Source organism: Meleagris gallopavo, chromosome 4 (genome assembly GCF_905368555.1).
Source record: "Meleagris gallopavo chromosome 4, MGAL_WU_HG_1.1, whole genome shotgun sequence".
Taxonomy (NCBI): Eukaryota; Metazoa; Chordata; class Aves; order Galliformes; family Phasianidae; genus Meleagris; species Meleagris gallopavo.
The window spans coordinates 54,591,595-54,618,998 of record NC_139407.1 but is presented as its reverse complement, the minus strand read 5'-3'; the positions used below and the strand labels follow the sequence as shown (position 1 = coordinate 54,618,998).

The window sequence follows — 27,404 nt, the reverse complement described above, 5'->3', positions numbered from 1 at the left end:
TTTCAGTTGATACTCAGTTCAACTTACACTTATGTTAAAATCACTATAATGTTTAACGGTTTTCTGGTGATGGTTTTGGTTTATTTATTTATTTATTTATTGAAAGGTGATATAGTTGAAATTACATGAAGCATTTTCCAGACTTAATATAATTCTGTGAAAAGTTAAGAAGGGGATATCTGCTAAAAAAGGTGCATTATAATTATTTGCCTATAAATTGTTACCTTACCACACACAATGAAGTAGAAGTTAACAAATAAGAGGAATTTTTAGGTGCTAAAAATGCTACACATGAAGAGCATGAAGAAATAAAAAGTGTGCATCATGAAAAAAATTACTGTTTAGAATTCAAAAAATACCTTAATTCCATAACAAATACATTACATAGAAACATAGAAACTGTTATATATTCTCTCCACATATGCTTTTAAGGATTATTTATTTCAATAGTTCAATAACTATAAAAGTGCTGTGTTAAAGATTTCACATTTTATCAGCACACCGAACGATTTTATGAGGTGATGATGTGAATCTGCATCCATCAAAGATCCTATTCCATGACGAAAACTTAATGTTTCAGAAAACTGGAGCTCTCTCCTTGGCTACCTTTTTCTGACTTGAAAGCAATTGCACAGCAAAAAGGATTGTTTTTTGTTCACACATACTAACACACTGAGAAAAGCAAGTATTTTCCCAAGCAAATGTTTTAGTGAGTGAATGGTTTCTGTTTACTACAGCAGTACCCACTAAGAAATTTTGTTCAAAAGTTCACAAAATCTCATTAACAATTAAGCTGAAACAGTCTATTTCAACAAAACAGGTATTAAAAACCACACTATTTGTACAGAGATAAAATTCCTATTAAAATTACTGTGAAGTCCTCTTTGAGAGTAGATGAAATTATATGATCCATACAATAGGGAGCAGACAGGAATCTGAGCAAACAAACAGGAATTGAAAAACATATCTTAATTATATGTATATGGGTATAATATATACACAACTGGCATATATGCTTTACTTTTTTGGGAAAGTATAAGGCAGATTTGTTCATAAAGCTGTACCTATATTACTTATCCTAATAATGGTGTTTTACATTTATCTATGAAACTGATCTAAAACACAGATACAAAGTCAGATCAAACCTCTAAATGCATAAATCAGAAAAAACAGTGTTATAAACATGAACTGAGCTAAGATTCACTTAATGCACCAAGTTGTCTAGCAGTGAACAGCTTTCAAAGCAACTGACAGATAAATGCTACGTTCTCTGCTTTCATCCTTTTTAATTCTTTGTAAAATTCCAACCTGATGCTAGCATCTAACTAGCATCTACTCCTGTTTTACAATAACAAAGTAAAAGCAGCAGGAACAATATTAGATTTTTAGTCTGACTGCTATTTTCTCTTTCCAAGCATTTTCATTTCACAGCTTTTAAACCTGATGCTCTCTAAGTCTATTTTAGCAGATCAGACACCACACCTAGAAACAGCACAAACTGCGAGTGACCACTTTACCTTCAGAAAAATCAATCAGTCCCAGCAAATGAAGCAGCTTCAGAGATGCAAATATAATCACAACAATACCCACTGTTTGCAGTCCCTCCGACTCCCACTCTAGAGTCAACATTCTTCCAACAGGCAAATCATTCCAGTTGTCACACCAGCTTGCGATCAGAGGGAAACAAGAAGATTTTACCAACAGTTTGCTTTGAAGAAAGTTGCAGCGGTGCCAAGCGACGTTGCGCTGGGCTGTGTCAGTTCACCAGCCACCCTAGCTGAGACGGAATTATCAGCTAAAGCCCCACATCTCTTGTTTCTTTAAGTACTGGATTTCATCAGAGGTGAGTCAATTTGAGAGGCTGAGGTGGACCACTAACCCCCGGGCATGGCATGGTATCCAGCAAGCAGCCTTACTTCAGAGCTGCTGTAGGAACATCTGTGCCAGAAGTGCAGACTTTGCTGTGCCAGTGCCAAGAAGAAACGTTCCCTAAGAACTTGCACGAGGGAGCACGCTGCTGTCAGCTCTCTGTGCTCCACTGCTTCCGGACCCAGGCTTTGCAATTCTCCCTGAGCTTTGCAGTTTTTTCCCAGCTTATTTTAGCACAAGTTTGGTTAAATGTGACAGATGACAGTTTACTAGAGACAGACATCTCACACATGCTGAATGCTGCATGTCAGAAAATCCCTGCCCTCTGCATCAAAAGATGTAATGTGCAGGGAAGCACTGTCCCCACTGTCTTATGCATCACCAGTATTTAATTAGAATCTTTAGTGGAAATAAGATTGAAAATTGAAGAAATGCATGTCAGCACGATCAGTGCCCAGAGCTAGCAAAATATAGTGGTGTCAAGGAGACATGCACTGCCCAAATCCCCATGCTGCAGCCAGGAAGAATGTTTTATTTATTGATTGAGGAACAAAACAGCGCTTTTCTGTCTAAGAACAAGAACCTAGAAGTGCCGAACCACAAACTGGTTCATAGACAGGGGAATTAGGCATTTTCAACAGCTACTGGGAAGATGTTGCCCAGGCAATGCATCAGGGGGAAAAGAAAAGAGGCTTACGATACCAGCTGATTTACTGTATAATCTGTATAAAATTAATTGCCCTGTGTTTATTAACATGACTACCAAGAGAGTAGCCAGTGTAAATAATAAGCTCTGAAGCATTTATGCAGCACATGTGTAAACGTGTAAGGTTAGCCCTAAATGCTAGTGTGGTGCCTGCCGAAACCATTTAACTAAATTGTGCCCACCAGTTTACAAGGCACTAGCATGAAGCAAAGGGAACTCAGAAAAATATAATTTTACTAAAGGTTCTAACACTGAAAGTAATCTCTTAAATGAGGGGTGAAAGTGACTGCTAATCTTAGATGACTTAACACTTTCCATTCAAAACAACTCTTAATATTTTCTTGAGAAGCTTAGGAACTTTTACTTTTGGTCAGAAAACTATTACATTTTAATTCTGGAATTGAAACATTAATGATCTTTTAATGGTCTACTACAAAAAAAAACACTACAACTTCCAATTGACAACCAATTTTTTTGTTTTTCTTTGAAGGCTATCTCTATTGAATTACAATAACAAATCACATATTTTTTACCTATAGACAGGGCTCTAGAAGCTGAATACTTTTACTTATTGGGAAATCACATTTTTACTACAGTTCTTTTTAGGTTATGTCTATGCAATACATAGCAACAATATTCTCTGATTTCACCGTTCTAGATATTTAATACTAAAATGTCATGAGTTCTAATTATTTACACATGCTCTGAAACTGAAAATCAGTTTCTTTTCCTATTCATCAGTAAAGCTAATGATTTTTAGTAGGAAGGCACACAATTAAAAGATATCCAGCCCAATTCAGTGACCCCATCTGCATTTTCCTTGTATTATCAGTATTTAATCTATTTTCATGTAAAGTTCTGTTCCTTTTCAAAAAAAGTACTATTTTCTTACCTCTTTTAAATTTCTAAATACTCTCAATAATCTTCCCATTTTAAGGCTCTAATCTGTTTATCTTAATCTCATCTATGTTTTCTCCTTCTTTTCATTACCATTTTCTTTTATCTTTTTTTATCTTGTCACAAAATTTCTTCGTTTTCTCAAAAGTTGTAGCATGGCCAACCATTCAGAGTATTTCAGGGCTCAAAATGATCCCAAGTTGGGAACTTTGAAACACGTTGTTTTACAGAATTTAAAGAAACAACAATCCTAATATAATGAAAGGAATCACAATATAATAGTGAGAGACGCCTTAGAGATTAATAAATTACATCAGGAAAATGATTAAAATTGAGAAATTTGTTGGTCTACATCCTAGCAGTAGTCCACTTCTGGGAGAAGAAATGGGAGCAGAAGCTCTTCTAATCACTGAAAGCCACCCAGCAGGAAGTGTTGGACATAACCAGTCTTTTGTTTTTTGTCTTCACACAAGGAAAGAGAACTAAATGTCTCCCAAAAAATAAAAGGGCCAGAGATTACAATTTTTCAGAGTTTTGGGGGTCAATTCTGTCTGTTCTGCAAATGAGACACAGAGACATTTTTAAAAAAATAAATTGTTTACTAATTTAATTGATTAATTACTTCCAAAATTACATGCTTAAAAAAAAAAAAAAAATGAGAGTAGAAACACACAGAGACTTTGTGATTCTCCAATACTTAGCTCTGAAAAGTGAAGCAGGAATCAACAATGTGGAAAGGAAAAAGGAAGCTATGTACAAAATGTGTCTTTCAATACTCCATGCAACACATCCAAATAACAGAGTAACTTACAGAGGTGAATTCTTCTAAAGTCATTCAATTAAAAAATTAAAAAAAAAAAAAAATACCATGCCTCAAAGCATTTGAAAATGAAATCAGTCTTGAACAAAGAGATCATAAAATTTAGTTAAATGAGTTACATCTTCATATTCTGATCACTTCCTAAATTCATAGCCAAGTTTAACTTTTACCTCTCACTTCATATTTTGAGCAATATTTCTAAAAATATTTCTATTATAAGTCCATATGGGTTGCCTGTATTGACGCTATAAATAAATTTTAAAAGCTGTTAAAAGTAAAGGAAATTTTTTATCAACGCCCTCTCCAGGATATGAAGGAAAACACCATCCTTTACATGAAGCAATGAAACATCAGCAGACAGTTTATGATATCCAAGCATTGCTCTGGCTCGTTATCATTCTTTAATTCCCTCTTCCATTTTGGACATTGTGATGCATTCTGGTGCTGACTTAGCAATATATAACTTTGCATAAGCTTCCTAGTGATTCTTCAATAAGTTGTAACAAAAAAAAACCACCCCGTGTCAACACTGCAGAATTGATAGAAAGCTATCACATCTAAATAGTGCAAATTCCACTGGCTATAAATTCTTCTCCAAGAAGATTTGAAGCAGAAACTTTAATGTTTGCCTGAAACTCAGACACTACCACCCTGAGGGTTTACTGAACGATTATCAGAAAGCATAAGCACATCGGTACCTAAACTGCAATACAGAACGCTCCAAATTATTAATGGATCCCCACAGAAAAATAGATCATTAGGTTGATCTGCTGCTTTATAGCAACAGAGGAGTACATCTTGCAAAGTGATGCATGACAAAGAATGGTGCTTCTCAAAGGCTGGAGTAGAGAACCTGACTATGGATCTGCCACCTCCTCTTTCTATCCACTGGTGATTATCTGTGCAAGGTTAAGTACATGTTTTTCTCCCTAAGTAAGTAGAGAAGAGAAACGTGCATTGAAGCACTGTAGAAGGTGTCTTCTCTCTAGAAGTAAAAATCCTCAGGGAATTCTGAAATGGAATCCAGTTATGGAGTTCTTGCATAATATTTCTACAAACTATCCTGATTAATTGTTGACTACACTACTTTAAATAGAATACTCTCCATATAGGAAGAAGCAAATATGAAATATGATTGTATTAGAGACAAAGATCTGATTGCTGTGTATTTCTAAATGCTTGGAAATGTTATTTATAAAGCTTATGTGTGGGAAACTAAATTTTAATAATTTCAAAGCAGGTAAGATCTACCATTAAAAAAAAAAAAAAAAACCTAAAATCAAAAACTACCCAATTTGACACATCACTAAAGGGCAAATGCTTCAGAATAACATGTAGGGCACTATGAATAGTATACAAAGGAATAAACTTTTGAAATATTAAGAATTTCTAGATAACTAGTAATTCTTTTATTTGTGTATTAAGGCATAAACTTTCCCTATAATTGTTATGATTAAACAGTACTTTCAAAATTATCAGGTATTATCCTATAACCCTTAAGTACCTTGGTGATCTAGTTTAATTCCAGTAAATTCTTATCTTTTAACTACAGGCTGACAGTGTAATTAACACAGTAAAAATATGAAATTTTATTTTACAACTTTAATTTTACAAGGAGTTTTGATTATCATTTGAAAATTCTTCTATTCAATTTCTGACTTTTATACATGACAGTAGAAAAATAAGAATACATATCTGATCTAAAATACATTGAATTAATTTATGTGTTTTTCCACTGTACTTTCTTTTCAACATCTGCTTGTAAACTGTCTCAAAAAGAAGGGCTCTCTTTATACTTTGATTTCCCTTTCTTTTCTATGTGGACATTCTATATCTGCTATTGTCTAATTTAGATTGGAGCTGACTAAAACTGAAAATAATTTTAATGATGAGAATATATCATTACTTGTTAATTGACTTGAATTATACTGTTTTCCTCAAATGAATGCATTTGCCCAGTATTAGAAGCAATTTACAGAGGGGAAGAAGCTTTAATTGGCTAGCAGTAATAGTTCATTAGAAACTATTTGGTACTTTTTCCTAAAACTGTCTGAAAAGGAAAACAGTTGACAAGAAAGAAAAAAAAAAGTATTAATTAGTTCTCCTTCTTTCTACTCTTTTCCAGAGGGAAATGCCAGTCAGTCAGAAGAGAAAGAAACTATGAAATAAACACAGGAAGGACACTTATGTGCAGGTCAGCTGAATTCATAATCTTCAAATTCTTGTTGAGGTCAGGTGTGAGTTTATTAGGCAAGTTATCTGGCTGACAATGAATTTAATCCTCCTATTAGCTAGCTAGTAAGATATCTGTTCATAGGCAATAATCTTCAGTTTTCAACACAAAAACCTTAGATCTAAAGAAAAAACTGTTGCCAGAAGAAAATATTCTGGGATTTAGGAGAAGTGATTAATTTACACAGATCCTTTCAAGAATTACATTCAGGGTAAAAGAATTCATACTTCTGAATGTAGCAACTTCTGCATAGGCTGCTATAGATAAACACACAATACTACGTAATTTCATAAAATGCTTAGAAAAAATGAGGCTAATATACAAAATTACTTTGTTTACCTCTACAGTGCTGCAGCTACTGAAAAGAATAAAACTGCAGTAGCAGATTACTTATCCTACCAAAATTGCAAAAAAAACTTTCTCTAGACAGAAGACCTATGCAGAATGTCATTACCTAAAATGAAATTTCTCAGATTTCATATATCATCTTTAATATTTACACTAACTGACCTACATCTTTAAAGACTGTAAGTGGATATAGTCTGAGAAAGTTAAAAAGAAAATAATAGATCAACATGTGTATAGAAAAGATATCTTTGGTTTATAATCAAGGGAGAAAATATGATATCCAAGATGCTGATTACTTGGTCTCATACTTTGAAGTAAATTACACTAAAATAATGTCGTGGCTATAAACATCTAGAGTTGATTTCCTCATTTTAGTAGTCTCACTCTAGGCTATGGAGTTTTTATGGGGTTTTATTATTATTATCATTTTCTTTGTTTTCACCTGACTCTCACATGCTCCTGGAAGCTTGTGTTCTTGCTTTGATCTAAATCAAAGGACTGCGGCTATTACTGATCTGAAAGCAAGAATTGAAAAGAATCCCAAAAGAAAAACATTACCAAACTCTCTCCTGTGACATAACAGCTACAGGTGGTTTCATTTTCCTATAAAATTAATTGTTATAACTTGTTATATAATTATTCTTCAAGTAGATACTGCACAAGTGAATTGTAAATTAAACAGATTGGCCATGGGAGTAACAGTAGCATTTTAATTTATAAAACTTTAGCAAAGCATTAGAGAGAAACCATTTCTTTTCTAAACAAGGTTAAATTACATTTAATAATAGTAAGTAATCCAATTCTGCTTTGTTTTACTGCAAGGCCCACTGGCTTACTTGGCAAACTAAATTATCTCTAAATTAGATGACTACATCCTCAGCCCATAGATCTGTTCTACTTTTTACATTAATTCACCCTTGATATTGCAGTAGTAGGAATTGTCACTACCAAGTTTGTAAATATAAATGTATTTTTACATTGTAGAACTACAGTATAATGTAACTATTAGAAGGCAGTTGGACATATGTAAGGCAGTGCAAGCAGGGAAAGGTACCCTGAAAGGAGTACAGGAATCTGCCAGGGTGTGTAGGGACTGGGTCAGGAAGGTCAAGGCCCAGCTTGAACTGGACTTGGCAAGGGGTTCAAATAAGAATAAGAAAGGCTTATACAGGTACATCAATCAGAAAAGGAAAGTCCAAGAAGGTGTACCAACTCCTAGTGAGCAATAGAGGCAGGCTGATAACAACACACAAGGAGAAGGCTGAGGTGCTCAACACATTTTTTGCCCCAGTCTTCACTGGCAACTGCCCCTCACAGACCCCTCAAGTGGATGAGTTGAAAGGTGAGAACTGGTGGGAGGAGGGGGATTGCCCCTCCTGCTGTTAGCAAAGATCAGGTTCGTGACCACCTGAGGAACTTGAACATCCATAACTCTGAGTCTCCATGAGATGCATCCCAGAGTTCTGAGGTAACTGGCTGACATAGCTCCCGAGCCACAATCAATGATATTTCAAAACTCATGGCAGTCAGGTAAAGCTCCTAGTGACTGAGAAACAGGCATGTTACGTCTATTTTTCAGAGAGGTAAAAAGGATGACCCAGCCTCACCTCACTCTCAGGAAAGATCATGGAACAGATCTTCCTGAAAGCTATATTAAGGCACGTGGAAGGCAGGGAGGTGATATGAGACAACCAGCATGGTTTCACTGAGGGCAAGTTCTGCTTTACCAATGTACTGGCCTTCTATGATGGCGTAAAGGCATTAACGAACAAGGAAAGAATCACTGATGTCATCTATCTGGACTTCAGGCCCTTGACACAGTCCCCCATAACATTCTTCTACCCAAATTGGAATGATATGGACTCCATGGGTGGATTGTTCGATGGATGAAGAACTGGTTATAGGATTGTACCCAGAGAGTGTTGGTCAATGGCTCAATGTCTGAACAGAGATCAATGATGAGTGGTGCCCCTCAGAGATCAGTTCCAGGACCAATACTCTTTAATATCTTCATCAATGACATCAACAGTGAGATGGAGTACACCCTCAGCAAGTTTGCAGATGACACCAAGCCACACGGTGTGGTTGATGTGCCCAAGGTACAGGATGCTGTCCAGAGAGATCTAGACAGCTGAAGCAGAGGGCCCAGGAGAATCTCATGAGGTTCAACAAATCCAAATGCAATGTCTTGCATGTGGGTCATAGCAACCCCTACTATCAGTACAAGATGGTGAAAGGATAACTCACGATTTTGCCAAAAACGATTTCAGGGTACTGGTGGATGGCAAGCTGGACATGAGCCAGCAGTACACCTTCACAGCCCAGAAAGTCAGCCATACCCTGGGCTGCATCAAAAGAAGGACAGCCAGTAGGTCGAGGGAGGTGATCTTGCCCATCTACTCTGAGCTGGTGAGACCTCCCCTGGTGCACTGCATCCTTATGTGGAATCCTCAATACAGGAGGGACATGAACTTGTTGGATTATGTCCAGAAGAGGGCCACAAAAATCATCCAAGGAATGGAACACCTCATCTGAGAAAAGGCTGAGAGAGCTGAAACTATTCAGGCTAAAGAAGAAAAGGCTCAGAGGGCACCTTATCAAATATCTGATGGGAGGTGCAAAGATGGAGCCAGACTCTTTTCACTGGTGCCAAGTGCCAGGGCAAGAGGCAAAAAGCACAAACTGGAACACAAGAACAGGGGTGACACTTAGAGGTTCCTTCCAGCTTTAACCATTCTGTGAAAATAGACCAGAAAATAAATTTTTAGGACCAGTTCTCTTATTGCTCCTAGACACTGAAGGCCATTTTCAGTGTGTGGGTCTCAATGAAAAAGTGAATGGGTTTACTTCAGAGAAATTTTAGTAGTGATTCTCATCAGAGGATGATATCAGGGAGATATACAGGATATATAACACACTGAAAGGAGCAAGGGCACTGCCTTTATTTGTTCCCTTGTTTTTCATATTTTTCTCTCAGTTAGGAATCTTGCCTCCACCAAAAGAATGAGTTTGGCAGAGTACTAACGATTCAGAAAATTTACTTCAGAAAACATAAAGATTGTGTGTGCTAGACTCTCATTAGTTCTCAAAAGAAAGAAGTAGCAAATCATTATTGGGGAGGAACTGGAAGAAAGAATATAAAATGATGATGTTTTGGAGTTCCTAATACAGTTTTTTCCTGGCTAACAATTTGTTCTTACAGTGATATTTGAGGGTCCATGCAGCAAAATGAAAAATGATCTGCTCCAGCAGATTTGCTGTTTTAGCACCCTGGAAAACAGCAACAGTATAAAACAAGCCCTTGAAGAAAGCAGTAAGTTTACAATGCCTTGTTATCACTTAAGTAAAAGAAAGGTTTCAGCTGTTCCCTGAGGAAGCATTACAATTTACAACAGTCTGCACCATCATGAGGTTCTTCCAAACGCTGAAATAAGTGAAGCAAGAAAATACAGAAGCACACTATTTTGTACTTCCAACAAAGCCTTAGACACCACAACATTCTATGCCAACTTTGCAGGGTTTACCACAGCTTCTGTATTCCATACAGCTAGGATAAGCAGATACTCCATTATGTACATTAGATTTATATTATTTATTATGAGCTCATTTTCACATGCTTGACATGTAAATTAAAAGAAAAAAAAAAAAAAAAGACACCTCCATGCATCCCTCCTTCTTAAATGGACAGTTTTAAAACATGGTTCACAAATTGCTCAATTTTTAAGCCTTTTTCAACCATTTCTAAGTCCAAGAGTATTAAGAGTAATTTCCCTCCTATATTCATGTGCAGACCAGGCTATGAGTTTTAATTTCTCTAACCTCCTCAGAAGCACTTCCCCGCCTTCCCCACCATTCTGCTATTTGCTGGACCCACTCCAATTAAACAAAACAGCTATATGGAAAAACTAGTTACTAAAAGTTTTTAGGCGGAGCCCAATTAGAAATGAGAAGGTTTACAAAGTTGGACTGCCAGTCATAGTCTTAGTATTTCATTAATGTCCCTCACACACCAAAAAAATATTAAATAGTTTATTACATTTTGTCTTATTACTCAGAAGTAAATGAAAATTAATACCCATACCCCTTATGACTAGATTCCTAAGAATGCCCTTAGTTTTAAGGCACTTTCTTCCAATAGAAGTACCCTAAGAGTGTGACAGGAATTCAGTCCATCCTCTCACTGCAACTGAGGTTTGTTTTGGTAATGTTTATTTTTAAACTTATTCTTAGGTAGCAATGAGAGTAACACACAGTCTCTCACTGAAACAATTCTGTGATACACGAAAGAATAACTAGGCCCTTTCAAGGCAGAAGATTGTTAAAATAGAAGAAAAATAATTTGATTAAAAAAAAAAAGGATGTGTCCACACAGTGTCCACACTTTGCAGACAGTACTCATCTCCTTTTGGGTACTCATCTCATGGTTGCAGTCCAACACTTGCAATCCTGTGCAAACTCAGGAGATGAACTTTGTATATTTAATCATAGAATCACAGAATGGTTTAGTTTGGAAGGGATCTTTAAGATCATCTAGTTCCAACCCTCCTGCTACAGCCAGGGACACAAGGTGTTCCATCCAGCCTGGCCTTAAATGTTTCCAGGGAGAGGGCATCCACAACCTCACTGGGCAACCTGTTCCAGTGTCTCACTACCATCATAGTAAAGATTAATGGTTTATAATTAATCCTTTTTTTTTTTTTTTTTTTTTTTTTTTACACTTTTAATATATATAGGACATGTCTATATCATTAGTTTTTAAGTTTGTCATTCATAAGACGAAGTTCTGTAGGAAGAAATTAAGTCTATAACAAAAGGTGCTCAGGAAGCAAATTCTCTTGGTGAATTCAAGTCTGGTATATTTTTTCTTCCTAATTAGTTACACTGTCTAGCATACCAAAGAAGATGCATTTGATATCTGCTCTGGGTCGCAAACTAACAGAACACAGTGGCTGTCTCATTTCTTTGCTATTTCTTTTTGTTTCATTTTTAATTGTTTTGGGGGAAAGGGAATGCAACTGCTGTAAAGGTTAAACAATACTTGATGCTTTATTTGTTGAACAGAAGCTTCCATTCAGCAGGGCAAGGGAAAGAAGCTTCTCAGTAGTATTAATGTGTAAAGAATTAGCAAGCATTTTAGTATAGATGGAGAAAAATGCAAAAATAATTAAATGGCTTGAATAAATACAATAATTTCTCCTCCATCCTGAACAATAGCACGGACTGGAGTATTTAGAAAAGCGTGCTATATTGATTAACCAAAAAAAGAAAGAAAAAAACATATCTATATAGATTTTTCTTTAAAAATAAATAACTCAAGATGTTTTTTTTACGATAGAAATAAAAAGATGTGCTGACACAGAACTAAGGCAGAACACAGATAAGCAAAATGCACGTTATAAAATAATATAAAAAGACACAAAAGTTAAGAAATAATTCCAACCATCTCTGCCTCTTTGGAGCTATCAGTCTCCAGTGGAGAGCATCCAAAGGAAGGCTATAAGGATGGTGAAGAGTCTGGAGGAAAAGATGGATGAGGAACAGATGAAGCCCCTAGGGTTTGTTCAGCCCAGAGCAGAGCAGGCTGAGGAGTGGCCTCATGGTAGCAACCGCTCCTGACAGGGAGCAGACAGGCAGTGCTGAGCACTCTCTTTGTGACAGTGATAGGACCTGAGGGAATGACATGGAGCTGCAACAGGACAGGGTCAGGTTGGCTGCTAGGAAAAGGTTCTTCACCAGAGGGTGGTGGGTATGGAACAGGCTCTCCAGAGCAGTGCTCATGGCATCACGCTGCCAGAATTCAAGCAGCATTTGGACAATGCTCTCATAGTCATAGGGTGGTCCTGAATGGAGCCAGAAGCTGGACTCAATGAACCTTGTGGATCCCTTCCAACTCAGGATATTCAGTAACTACAATATTCCAGGCATGCAGGAGCATTCAGCTTATTTTTGCATTTTCAAGCTGTCTGGTGGTCAAATTAGCATTTTACAGAGTTATGTCCTGTGCTGAGAAACAGCAGGGGTGCTGATAATTTCCGAAACCAAATTTTAATGGAGGGACAGTTTCAACCTCCTTTTTGAAACAGGAAAAGGGTCCTGGACAGCTTCAGAGTACCAGATCCAGCTGCCAGACCTCAGCTGCAGCCCTGTCCACAGTGTGAATGACTGGCTCAATGCTCTGGGCAATACAGCTTTTCTGAAGAAGGAAAAGCAGGTACCAGCACTGACTATATATGACAAATGTCTAATGTTTTGGGGATAGCTGCTGCATTGTAAAGTACATCAAGAGCTATTTTCCAAAGAATAAAGAGACAGAAACTTCATGCCTGCTCCTGGGCATAGCCGCATACTGCTCTTTGAAGCAACTGGTAACCAGTGACCCTTCTGACTTGCTACAGTGCAGACTTTCTAGTTCAAAAGTGGCTCAAACCAATTTTCTGCAAGAGATTATCATTAGTTTCCGTTTTTTTTTCCTTGAGATATAAACTCCAGCAGTAAAATAAATATTGAGAATCATTTTTCATCCAGAATCATGGCCTTATGTAAAAAAGCAATAGCAAAGATGTAAAAACAATAGGAATAGAGCTAATACACTATGAAAAACTTTTTTCCCCTAAAAAGAGAAACTTTGTCTTAGGAATTTCTTGGTTCAGATTTGGAATACATATAGCCAGTGAGTCAGCAATAATTACTGGCAGTGCAGGTATAGCAGTGAATGCCTTCATGAAATTCAGGATCCACCTTTATAAGGAGGATTATCCCTACCCTTCCCATCCTCCCCAAATAACGTGCTAACCTTTTTCTTCTGAATGAACTCTGACCTCAGAATGTAGCATTTGCCAGTGAGGAAAGGTACTGACCCTCGCAGAATGTTAAGCGTATTTTTCCTAAGGTGTCTATCAGCAAAGACGAACTAATCTGCCTAAAGAGATAGACAAGGAACAGTTAGCTTTTCAGCTACATCTTATCTGCTGCTGTGATTTCCATTCATAGGTTTCTCCTGTGAACAGGAGAAACCAGAAACCTGAAAATCATATTTCAAATAGAAATATCCCTGAACCAAATAGAACAAAGAAAAGCTTTTCCTTTCTAGCTTGGAAGCTAGAATATTTTCAACGAAGTTAAAAAATTCTAAGAAGCTTTGTCATGATCTAGCAAATTTCAAATTAACAAGGCAAAGTAAATGAAACCAAAGTGTGCTTTTACACCTTATTCTGCACACCTTAATCTCCATGAAGGTAACTGCAGTACAACTGTGTCATAATATTATGCCAGATCCATTTCACATATTGTGCTAGATAAGTACTGCAACTGCAAATTAGTTTTGATCAGTACTGCCACCTGCTAATAGCGATAGCTACTTTTGTACATAGCAAGTTGCTGTGTAGAATACTAGTGCATAGAATTTCTGCTCATAATCACCAAGATCAATGATAGGAAAAAAGGAATCTTTATTGTTTTCTCTTTTATTCTTGCCTACAGAATATCATGGTGAAGTTATATCCAATTTATTGTTTGGGGCTTGAAAACATAAATCTAAAAGAAGGAAATACTACCTTCATGTTTGCAAATGTATTGCTAAAATATGAGGGGGAGTGAATCAGGCAGTCAGAAATAGATGGCTGAAGACATGCAGTTAAAGAATGCAGAAAGAAAAGAAATGAACTCCTAAAAAGGACTAGATGCAGCAGTAGGAGCAGTTCTGACTTTTGATATAAACCTGGGCATTGCAAACTTTTGTTTAAGTAGTGTAAATAGAATATTAAAAATTCATTATTTCTTAATCAGTATAATAGTTCAGGTATATTCACTCTAAGGCAACACACAATGTTGTATGAATGAACCACAAGCAGTGCGCAGTTGAAGAAGACAGCAAGGAGAGACAGAACATTCAGAGAAAAAATGTTTGTAGCACTCATGAACATAAATGCACCGGTTGATGTCTTGGGTCAAAATCACCCATATTGGAATAAATTAAAACTTGTCTCCCTATCCAAGCATGACTCATAAAAATGACCAGGACAAATATTCATAAATATTCATAAAAATTCATAACACTGGGCTATGATTTCTCATAACCTATTCAGCTTATATTCGTATAAGCCAAATGAGTATGAAGTATAAACCAAAATATCAAATATGCAGAAATATCATGAAAAAATCTCTTTTGGTGATGAAGTCTGTTTTCTACCTTAACTGTACTTTTTTAATCTCTCAGCACTTAAAATACAAAAGTGACAGATTTCTACTGGCAACAGAAGGGTCATTATCCAAATGAGTTTAACGTCACTGTTAAGATTTTTAAAAGTAGCACAAATTAAACGTTACACTGTTTAAAGATCAAGAACACTAGCAGTTATGTGACTGACTCATGCACATCGCAGTCTTGCTGTAAACACTTAAGGACATCTTATTAGAAAGCACTGATAGTAAAAGAGATAGGTGGAGCACACTTTGCACTGTAAAAATCATATTCATTAGTGTAAGTGACAGGACATATAGCGAGGAACAGGACCTGGGACTCAACTACAACATTAGGAGGTTAGTTAATGAAAAGACCAAAGCTGCACAGATTTACAGGAGTTCCACTGCTCACAGATTGGACTTGTACATTTAAATACAAAAGAGTAGTTGATGAATGCTGCTACACTGACAGGTGGTAATGGCTGTGAACGTAGTACCAAGATAAAAATGACACAGTCTCCTTGTATACAGATAATTCTTTTATCTTATGAATTTTATGCTGCTATCAGCATTTTAAGACAAAGCATGTTAAGAAAAATAAATGCTGTTGTAAAATGTGTTTCAAATGCTACACTTTTTGTCCTTACTTTGCAGCTTTTCAAACTTGGACTCAACCGGCAGCACATAAGGGATCACGGAAGTATGGAAATTTGTATGCAGTTCAAATAATATTTTCTGTTTACATAGATTTCATGTACAACAGAAACCTACATTAAGTACTTATTCAAATTCTGCATAGTGAGGAGTGACAGCAGGAACTCCATGCTACTTTCACAAAAATAAAACTTGCTTATGCCAAAATATAATCATGCTGAGGTGTTTGTGTTTTGTTTGCTTGTTGGTAAGATATCTTTTTACTCTCAGGAAAATGATAACGTTCAATTGTAAGACTTAATTTGTTGATACTTGAAAAAATGTTTTCAGATCTTTCCATGAGAGCTAATAACATATAATTTACTGCCATGTTGTCTTCCACATCATTACCTGCTATTGTTTGCAGTTGCATCACTAACATTCTTTTACAGAATTCTGCTTGGTGAGCTTTTATATTTTGTCTCAGTTTATACTTTTGCCCTCTTAATCGTCTCAAGCCATTGCTGTGTATAGAACTTAAACAAAAGCATGCATGGTGCTTTTAACTTTAAATATTTGGCTTGGTATGTTTAATCATATTAAATAGATTGTCAAACTGATGATTAAAGCTAGTGGAGAAAACTATGTAAGACTTTTGGTCTCTGTGGCCATATGCCCACTTTCACTGTGCAATTAAACATTCAAAACCTATTAATGCAGTTGTGCCAATACAGACAGATATCTACTTCCTTCTCATATTGTGTGTCAGATTTTCTCATACATATATGCATACAGATTTTATGCTATCTGTACACTACTGTGCTTAAAACTAGTTAGGGAAAAAGAACGCAGGTATTTTTAAACCGATAGTTGTTAGCTACGTTGTACATTGTATTGTTTCTATCACAGAACTATATTTTGGCACTAAAAACCATGTCCTTATGTTTCTCTTATATGTAATAACTGGATGCAATGTCACCAGTAAATTTTCTTATTTATCTTCTTCAAAACAACCAAACTGTGACAAAATAAGGAAATACTCATAAGATGGCTCTTTTTCAGAATATACAGTACATTATCTTTGATTGAGCCTCAAAGGGAAACCACTCAGCATGGTTGGATGTACTTGCTTCCATCCTCTTTACTTTTTCTAGTTTTGCACTGAAAGAGGTCACCGGAGAATATTTTCCTTTGAGAAAAGTGTATATGAATACACAGACGTGCAAATAGATGCACATTTCATCTGGAAGTGGAAATGCTTCCTGACCTGCACAGCTGTAACCAGTGTTCCTGCAGAGTACTGGTCCTTCTATCTCAGAGTGCACAAGGGTGCAACTCTGGCTGCAGATAAACTAGCATTTTGATTTGGAGTGGAAGAGCAGCTTTGAAACAAAATGCATAATTATTCCTGGATACAGAATGATGGCTAGAAGCATACATCAATTTTGTCTTGTATGAACTCACTTCATTCTGCAGTCACCAATCAAATGCCATCCAACCCATAAAAGGTCCATAAACTCCAAACGTCTGGTCACTGGAACAGCTTCAGCCTACTTGTGGTTTGGTTGTTAAAGCCAAGAACTCAGGCTAACTTTACTTGGAAGTCAAAAATCACTGAGCAGCATTGCAGCATATAGACAGACTGCACAACCAAACGCTTAAATCTACTGACCCATTCCTGATTGCATTACTTACATTACTTACATTAGTTACTAATGCTGATACAGCTTCTCTGTCTTTTACTCTGATTCAAGTAAAGCTGGATCCAACTTTGTACTACTGAAAGACCTCTGACTTGCAACCAACAGCATTCTCACAGAGGTCTGTGCACAGCTGCTGACATACACAAATGCACATTCAGGAGACAACTGCCTAATCAGCTGGAATTTTGAGTCATTACAATTCAATCTACAAGTACATTTAGTGTGCAACCTAGCACATTTTATTAAGCTGTAGTTCATTTTCTTTAGTACAGTTATTTAAGCACAAAATCTAGCACAATCAACAAAGTGGGATAGAATACTCGCAGTAATGTGTTTTTGTGTTTGTTTTTCTTTCCCCCCATCCCTTTCCAGCAAGCATATTGCCAAACTGCCTTGAATTTCATGAGGCGTTTAACTGAACAAATGCAAAACAGAGCAGAAATTTCATCAGTGTTGTGGAGAAAAATCCTGCTTTGACCATCCACTGTAGAAATAATGAATTGATTGAGATCTGAGTAAAGTTTCATATATTCTTTTAAATTTTGGAATATTCTTATTACTATGATAATTAAAATACATGCTCAAAGGTTATTAGTTCATATATATAAGAGCACAGTAATCCTTGCTGTTTTAGCAGCACATCGCTTCACATATGGCTCTCATACCATCCCTTTACAGCAGGCTTTTATGCCTCTGTAAAATATAGGCGATTATAACAATACACTTTTAAGTAGTTTTCAATGTCTTAATGCAGCAGAAAAAGCAGTTTAAGATTAATAAATATATACACATTCTATAAATTCATATTGTATTTTCTGTATCAAAACCAAGTAGCAATGAACAAAACATCCTTATACTAGGTAATACATTTTACTAAGAGAAAAATCATAGAGTTTAGTAAATTATGATTGCAAAAACCTTTTGCAGCTGTTTAGTTGCATTGTATCATTAATTCCCTTATTCCAAGAAGGTTGATTAGTATCTCACAGTAGGGTGACTTTTTTTTCTATTCCTGTCTCTGACGCATCCTGCCTGTGTGGATGATTCTTGTTGTGCTAAACATCACGCTGGGTCACAGAAGCAGAGAAGAACAAACAATGTTAGCGGTACTGTTCTGAAAGCAGGCACTGCATTTTCAACATGCTCATCTTTAGAACAATCAGAGTTTTCCAACATGGCTTTTTCCTCAAAGGCTTTTCCAATGTTCTCATCATGAACACCTCATTTACAGCTTCACAATTCATCTGCTCAATTTACTCAAAATGGAAGAGAGCACTAAGATAAAAATTTCATTAAATGAGACAAGATAAAGAGCAAAAGTTATTTTAAATTAAAATACAAAGTGTGTTTTATACATCTCTGGGACACTGCACTGACTATCTCAAACAAAATCTTTGAAGTAGATGATTTCCTGGCCAAAGAACCATCAATGATAACTTTGCTATTGTTTCAACTGTTCTCACGGGTTCAGCAACATATCACTTTTAAAATACCTACATAAATAAGGTAAGTTTTCTTGCATGATCAAATTATGGGAATTAGATTTTGATTATCAACGGAAGTTTGATGTTTAGTTCACCGAAGTACAACAAACCTGTAAGCTGCACTCTCAAATTTGGTATCTCTCTCCAAACATGGGCAAATCTGAAACTAATGATAATCTTAGTACTATCTACTTAAGTACCTTCCAACATGGTATTAATGATATAAATAGCAATGCAGAGGTGAATCTGCTGTCTCTTGAATAATGTTTTAATTGTTCCAACATAGATTACACCAATACTACATTTAAAGAACTGAAACTGCACTATTATTAATTCATTAAACTATTTATTAGTCCTACTTTCTAACTAAGCTTTCTTTTTGCCATATAGTTTAGCTTACATGCTGTGGCATGCATCTCAAATTCAGATGTTCATGTTTGATGAAAGAAGTCTCCTTCTAGCATACTGCATAATTTATACACTTTATAAGAATAATTATCTGTAAACAAATTATCGTACTGACAAAAGAACATCTACAACAGATATATCTGCAAGAAACACAGTAATAACAAAACAAACAAGATTTGCAGAGAAGACTGGCAGCTTTTTAAAGAGGTTGAAAACGTCTCTCTCCCCACATACACACACATAGAACTATTCTAGGCTTTTATTTGTTTAGTAATCAATTCAATTACAATGTTTTCTGAGGGTGTGTCTTTGGTTAATATCACATAGGAGTTATAATCTATATGTAGTCAACTGAAAGAGTTATCCTTATTTAAACAATAATGCAAAATTAGAAACCACTCCAAAACAAACAAACAAAAAACCAAACCACCCACATTTCTAAAATGCTGACATCATTCACTTACACTCCAGTAGTACTTTCAGCACTCTCCATTTGAGAGGGCTGCAGTAGAGCATAGTATCTTAGTATAGCAAACAAAATGATTTGTTGCACAGGTTGATGTAGTGCAAACTCTCCAGAAAAGAGGAATAAGTAGTACTCAAAAGGACTATACATTTAACTCCAACATTGTTAAGTCAAAAAAATGTTATGGTCAGCGACAATGATATTTGTAGATAAATCTGAATGGATTACTGCACCTAATTTTTATTATCTATACAGACTAAGGATTGGAGGCTTGCCAACATGACTCTCATCTACAAGAAAGGCTGTAAGGATGATCCAGGGAACTAAAGGCCCATCAACCTGACCTCAGTGCCAGAAAAGGTTATAGAGCAGACCATCTTGAGATCACGTGGCGTGTGAAAGACAACAGGGGGATTGGGCCCAGTCAGCAGAAGTTCATTAAAGGCAGATCCTATATGATGAACTTGATCTCCTCTGATCGAGTGACATGCCTGATGGATGAGGGAAAGGCTGTTAACCTGAACTTCAGCAAAGCCTTTGATCCTGCCTCCTGCATGATTCTCCATAGATAGGTACAATCTTTGCCAGATAAAGAATTGGCTGGATGGCCAGGTGGTGTTGGTGGTAAATGGGATTAAATTCAGCTGGCGATTGGTCATGAGTAGTTCCCCATGAGTCAGTATTGGAATCTGTTCTGTTCAGTACCTCTTTACTGATGACCTGGATGAGGGCATTGAGTGCACCCCCAGTAAGTTTGCAGATGAAGCCAAGCTGGCAGGAAGTATCAATCTGCTTGGGGATAGGAAGGCCTTTCAGAGGGATCTCGATAGGCTGGATTGCAAGGCAGAGGCCAACAGGATGAAATTCAACAAGACCACATGCAGGGTCCTGCACGATGGCCACAACAATGCCCAGCAGCACCACAGGCTTAGGGCAGAGTGGATAGAAGACTGCGTGGAAGAAATGGACCTGGGGATGTTGGTCGATGCTCAGCTAAACATGAGCCAGCTGTGTGGCCAAAAAGGCCAGTGGCATCCTGGCTTGGATCACAGACAGTGTTGACAACAGAAGCAAGGAAGCAATTGTCCCTCTGTACTCAGCACTGGTGAAGGCCACACTTTGAGTACTGTGTTTAGTTTTGGGCCCCTCACTACAAGAAAGACATTGAGGCCTTGGAGCACGCCCAATGAAGGGCAACAAAGCTGTGAGAAGTCTGGAGCACAAGTCTTACAGGGAGCAGGCTGAGGGAACTGGAATTGTTTAGTCTGGAGAAGAGGAGGCTCAGGGGAGACCTTACCACTCTGTACAACTATCTTAAAGGAGGTTCTGGTGGGTTGGGGGTCACCCTCTTCTCCCACGTAACTAGAGATAGGATGAGAGGGAACGGCTTCAAGTTGCACCAGGAGAGATTCAGGTTGGACATCAGGAAAAATCTGTTCTCCAAAAGACTAATTAGACACTGGAATGGGCTGCCCAGTGAGGTGGTGGAGTCACCATCCCTGGAGGTGTTCAAGAAACATTCAAATATTGTGCTGAGGGATATGGTCTAGTGGGGAATGCTGGTGGTAGGTGGGTGGTCGGACTGAATGATCTTGGAGATCTTTCCAACCTTGGTGATTTTATGATGTAAACACAAGCTCAGAAACTGAGATCACAAAATGTAACAGAAAAGACATAACATGAAGCCAGATGAGCCTTCCTTTCACTGTCTTTAATCACAAAACTATTTTAATATTCCTTGTGATTTACTGGATTTTCAGAATAAGGAAGTATTTGCAGGATCCACTTCATTGGAAGAAAGCAAGCAGTATCTAACTGAATACTGAAGACTTCCATCTTTGGTGAGAAGAAAATACTCATACTACTAATCTGTTTGACACTAAAACCTCTCAGATGTAGTTACTGTCCAAATGGGAATCATTTGAATAATAAGTTTTCTTATTCTTATGGATTCACTTATCACAAAATACCAGGAGATTTTTATTTTTATTTTTTTAAACAAACTTTTTAAGTAGAGAGAAACAGATATTTCCCTGCCTTTTCCAACACAAGCAAGAAATAACTAATCCAAAAGAATGTATCTGTCTATAAAGTATTCTGTCCAGCTAACTCTGGGTAAGGCTTATAATTGACAATACAGACTATACAAAAAGGAAATTAATGGGAGAATCAACCTAGATTTTTTTTTTTTTTTTCATTTCTTCTATTGTTCAAGAATTTGTGAGGTATTCTAAATCAACTGTTAAAACCTGAAAAACAAAACCGAACATTTTGCTACCGAGTATTTGCTACAATTTCATTTGTTCATCAAGTTAACAAAGGAACAAACATAGGACAGTATAACATTCACATATTTAAATAACATTTTTAAACCTTACATACATCCAAGCTAGGAAAAAGTTGGCTCAAGTAACCATGCAATCTAACATGCAGCTATATAACATACGAAATACTCCATAATTGGCCACTTTATCATGGATTACGCACATCCACAGAGCAGTACTCAGCACAGAGTATCTAACAGGTCATAAATCTTCTCCCTAGTTTGTCTGTGTTAGCTTATAAGTGCAGCATAAGTAGTATTTGCTGCTCACAAAGGGCCAGATAAAGCACTGTTAGGTGTCACAAGTGTTGTCATCAAATAATACCATGACTGAAACTGAGCAGGATATTCCAGTTCCTCTTAAATACTCCTTCATCCATTGCAATGCAACTTCTATTAACACATTTCATGCAAACCAGGATGGATGTAGAATTTATACAGCCCATGCTGGCAAGAAACTAGGCAAGAAGGAACTAATGAGAAATATCTGTTAGCTATCGTTATATAGTAGCTAAATCAAATCTGGACTTAGTTCTTCACATTCTTAGAAGTATTGCATTCTTCTGTTCCCTTTTCCTTCAGAAAAGAAAGTAGGGTCAGGTATGATATTTTAAATGAACTCAAGGAATGCCACATTCTTTCCATCTTGGACTCCATTTATGGACCATGTGTACAACATTTATGGAAATAAAGTGGTTTTGACTAAACTTTACAAAGGAGGAAGTGTTCAATTCAGTTTTGAGGATATATCTGAAAAAAGATTTAAGAAGACAAATATTTTCGTGTTACCCTAAGATGTCAGAAATAATCACTGCTGCTTTATATTGTATCATGCCACTTATCACAAATTTATTCATTTTGTGTTTGTGGATGAAGAGATACTTTCAAAAAAATCTTGAAAAATAGGTGTTACAGATATTTAAAATGTTGATAAGATTCATTTACAGACTATCATAAACTACCTATACAGCATGCCAGAAAAAAAAAAAATACTGCACCTCTCATGTTTGCTGTACTCCTATGTGCCTTACAAAATAATAAATAAGAACCCACAGGTGAGGGAACAGTCAAATATGCATTGTGTAACAGATTTTTTTTAATACTAAAAACAGAGCTAAGTAAGCTTATTACAGACAAAAAAAACTGAAGAGAATTAATGTTGATTTCTCCTACATTATACAATCCTGAGGAAAAAAATCTCTTGAGAAGCTTAGGAAAATAAGCAAATTGCATTCTATAAATATTTTTCAGAAGAGTACTATCCATCTCAATAGAACAGACTGCAAATTTGGCAATGAAAAGCTTTACTGACGTTGTTTCACCAGTATGCCCACTAAAACAAAATTTGAAAAATGTCCTTGAAAATCTACCATTTCAAAAAGGTTTTAACAAAGTGGAACACTATAAGCCCACTGTCATAAAAGGGCAATTTACAAACTAGAAATCAATGTCAGTATTATTTTGTGTAGAAATTGGATTATCCCAAAAGTTCACTTAACATATTAATTAATTTCTCTTTTATCATCTGAATATGCCACATCTAACTCCTCACATACTTATTTGATGCATTGTTCACATACTGGATCAAAGCTATGACATTATTTTAATGTAGAAGGAAGAAGATAAGTTCACTCAAATTATTGTCTTCAGAATATCCCTGAATATTTCTGTCTGTTAGCCAGCAGGCAGTTCTGTAGTTATGATGAAACATTACACTTCAGAATCTCTTCTGAACCTGTTCATTTGGGATTCAAGAGCCCACATTCCAAAGCCTGAAATGTAGCCTGATTTACCTCTGGGACACAGATGATAGCCACTGATACTTTTGACACTATATGAAAAAAATAACATTAATGCTCTCTCATTAAATCTAAATGGAGCTCAGTATATTGGTTTTAGCAGAGAACAGACTCCTTCACAGCTGAAAGCTGGTCTGCTCTGATGGTCTAACATAGGTAAAAACCTTACAAAATCCTTTTCATCTGCTAACATAACTCTGAATATTCTTTTGAATCTCTACTCTGAGGTTGCTCAGATTACTTCTGCTTCAATGCTTTCTGTAGCTATTTCTATGTCTACTAGTTCAGATAATGAGGGGTTACATGCCACCAAATCACATCGCTTATAGGCTAATGGAGAACTCAAATCATATGGCCTACTATGACTCTCAGGAAAAAAAAAAATATATATATATATATATATATAAAACAAACCACAATGCAAGAAACATGCTGAGGAAAAGAAAGGTCCTTGACAATTCAAATGCAAATTGAAGTGTTTCACTTGAGAAAAAAAACAGGGAGATTTTTTTTCTTGAAAGCAGCATGAGAGAAAGAAACAGGTTATCAGACGTTATTAAAGCCCAGATGTAGAGTACATGCAATTCTTCCCCTGCTGTGCACCTTGCTGAGAGAGAGTGGATGTGAGGTTGCTGTGGTTCCTAATTCAAGTTGCAAATCCCCATGGAAAATGCTGGAGTTACTCAATGAAAAAACATTAGGTATGGCCAAGGAGCCTACCAAGAATACGCACCAGAAGAACGACTCAGCTAATTTATGTTTAAATTCAACCTAATCTACACTACAAGAACTAAGACACATTCAGAGACATCAGTGGTTACTGAAACAATCTACTTACGCATTTTCGGGATAGATAAGAAAAGAAGAAATCTGTCATATAACATGAACTGACCCAGCATATTGGATGGATAGCTATTAGTGATGTAAAAATACATCTATCTCATGATCACTTGTTATTAATAATATCTGAAAGCTGTGTACAAATTTCTTGTGAATTTTTATTCTTTCCCAATATAACAGTACAATATCCATCTCAAAGAGAAATATTAAAATCCTAACTTCATTGAGGTTTATATTGCATATCTATGTAAGTTAATTGCAGAATGTATATGTATGCACATTTCTAAACAGTGATGCAAAGACCCTTAGTTTTGCTATTTTTAAGCAAAAAGAGCACAATGCATGATTTATAATTGGTTATTCCAGAAACATATACTTTCACAAAAATAACAGTTTTTAAACTGCAAGACTTTCTGTCAAGATCTACAGACAGGGTAGGGGGAATACTCTGAATACCTGTGTTGTTGTTCTTTAATTCTAGTAATACATGACTATGAAAAAATGACATAGATTCTGTAAAAGTGATTGATCCAATAAGTGAAATCAAACCCTTTATTGATGTAGGCAAATTCACTGATTTTCACTGTCTTACCCAGGAGAAGACTGGGATTCAGAGCCTTTTCCTCACACTTATTAAGGAAAACACAGAACAACACATAAGCATGGGATTCAGACTAACTCAAAAGTATTGCTTGCCTTCTGAAGTAGCTCAATAGGTGATAGAAGCTATAAATAACACCATAAAAGGATCATATCTATAGAACCCAAAAGGACATATTAGTACTCCTTACATAATGGAATACTCGTGCTTTTTGAGTGCCCCTTTTTTTCCTAAGTCTACAAGATAAATGATGCAAGACTGCAATAAATACATAAATATATACACACACAAGCAAACATTAAAATATCTCAATAAAATTGATCCAAATTTTGAGGTGAGAATAAAATCACAAAATATAAACACTCATATGAGTGTTTAGTAGTGATGAGCTTTTAAATAATATCTAATAATTGCTTTCTTATTTTACTTCTCTTCCATTTCCTACAGATTTTTCTCATTTAACATATCTGAAGGATGTAAGAATAATAATGCTTTGCAATTAATTACTGTTTCCAGATACACTCCATCACATTCACTACAACAATGAAATATTAGCAATGGCAATTGTTCAGTATTTGTAAAACTCTGTTCCTAGCTCTAATTTAAAAAGTCAATTTTCCTTTAATGTCAGAAAACTTTTCTTTTACAAGTTTACCTCAAGTGCTGTCCCATAAGTAACAAATGTATCATTCTAGAAAAGGTGGTTTCAACTAAGTCAAACCCCACAGTGTACTGAAAAAAATGAAAACAATCTTACTTTTCAGTATACATACACTCTCCAAATCTTTACAGTTTTATTGTAGTTAAAGCTAATTTTACATTCAAGTGTTCTCTTGGATTAGAAACAAATTATTTAGAAGGCTGCAGAATTAAACACCAAACAACTTCATAGTATTTGCAAGCCCATGCATCTCTCTAAAATTGCATCTTTCAATTCAAATCAAAAATTGGAAGGAGGCCATGACCAAATATTGTAAAGTACAGTCTTCATTTTATTTTATTTTAAATTAGGTATTGCATGAAAAAAAAAGATGAAGAAAAAAAAAACCAGCAATGAATAAATAAATAAAAGACACTTCAGGTGTTCAGTTTGGAATTGAGAAGTCTCATGTTATGCCCTTAAAGCTGATTTCAAAACTCTGTCCAAATTGAAAACTGGTTAAAGCAACAAGTGGTTGACTACTGACAAATTCATCCACTTAAGTGACGCCGCAAGACACTGCAGTTGCAAGTGTTATAATACTGTAACTAAATAAATGATTGTCATAAAATTGGTTCTTACAGTAAGTAAAAAAAAAAAAAAAAAAAAAAAAATCACTCTTTTCTCCTTTAAGATCCAGGTTCTTAGAAACAAGGCCAAGATCCCAAGATAGCCTCAGATGCCAAGTTTTGAGTTTCTTGATGCTGGAGCAGTCACAACAGTTCACTTTAAGAAAGCGTTGAAAATGATCATGGGGAAAGGAAATTATTATTTTTATATATAAGTTCACTGCATAACATTCCTCACATTTCCTTCATTTCTAGAGCTAAACCAACACTAAAAAGGAATAAGAAACACAATTAACTACATCGTACATGATAAAAAAAAAATGTTAAAATGAGATCTCATCTTCAAGTACTCAGATTGTAATCTCACTTGACATGCCTACAAACAAATGTTCTTAGCACAACTTCTACATGAAATTGAACCTAGGTCCTGCAAAGCATGGACTCTTTTTTTTTTTTTTTTAATTATTCATATATTGCAAAGATTTGTATCCTGAACTTCAGTGTAATAAAGCTTAAGGATTGGGGGGTGGAAGACATCTTATTAATATTAAAAACTTCATTAAATCTCACTCTTCAAGTATTATTGCTTTATTTAATCAGCTTTCACAGCAAAAAACAAGTTTCCATAGCCATGTTAACGACCTGGCTGGTATCACCTTACAGCATGTGGGCTGCTAGGGCACCAATGAAGGTACTGAATACAGCCTGGCTACAGATTTTATCCCACCACTGTCCTCATCATCACACTGTTTAAACTTCCTTCCACAGCCTCAAGGAAGTAGCATGTGGCACCGTTAGAATTATGGCTGTAAAATTTTTCTGTG

At 36.0% G+C, this 27,404-nt stretch overlaps 1 protein-coding gene across 7 annotated transcripts in view; it reads right to left on the bottom strand.

Moving 5' to 3' along the window:
- Positions 1-27,404, bottom strand: part of KCNIP4 (potassium voltage-gated channel interacting protein 4) — a 384,702-nt gene that overhangs the window by 90,039 nt on the left and 267,259 nt on the right. The window contains exon 1 of one of the 7 annotated variants that reach the window (XM_085223407.1): positions 1,518-1,941. The exons of 5 other annotated variants lie outside the window; for them this stretch is intronic. In XM_085223407.1, coding sequence (XP_085079533.1) covers positions 1,518-1,629 — 112 coding nt within the window. In that variant the 5' untranslated portion in view covers positions 1,630-1,941. Of the gene's footprint in view, positions 1-1,517; positions 1,942-27,404 lie in introns of those variants that run through there. One more of the 7 variants, XM_010710337.4, reaches the window with a different exon arrangement.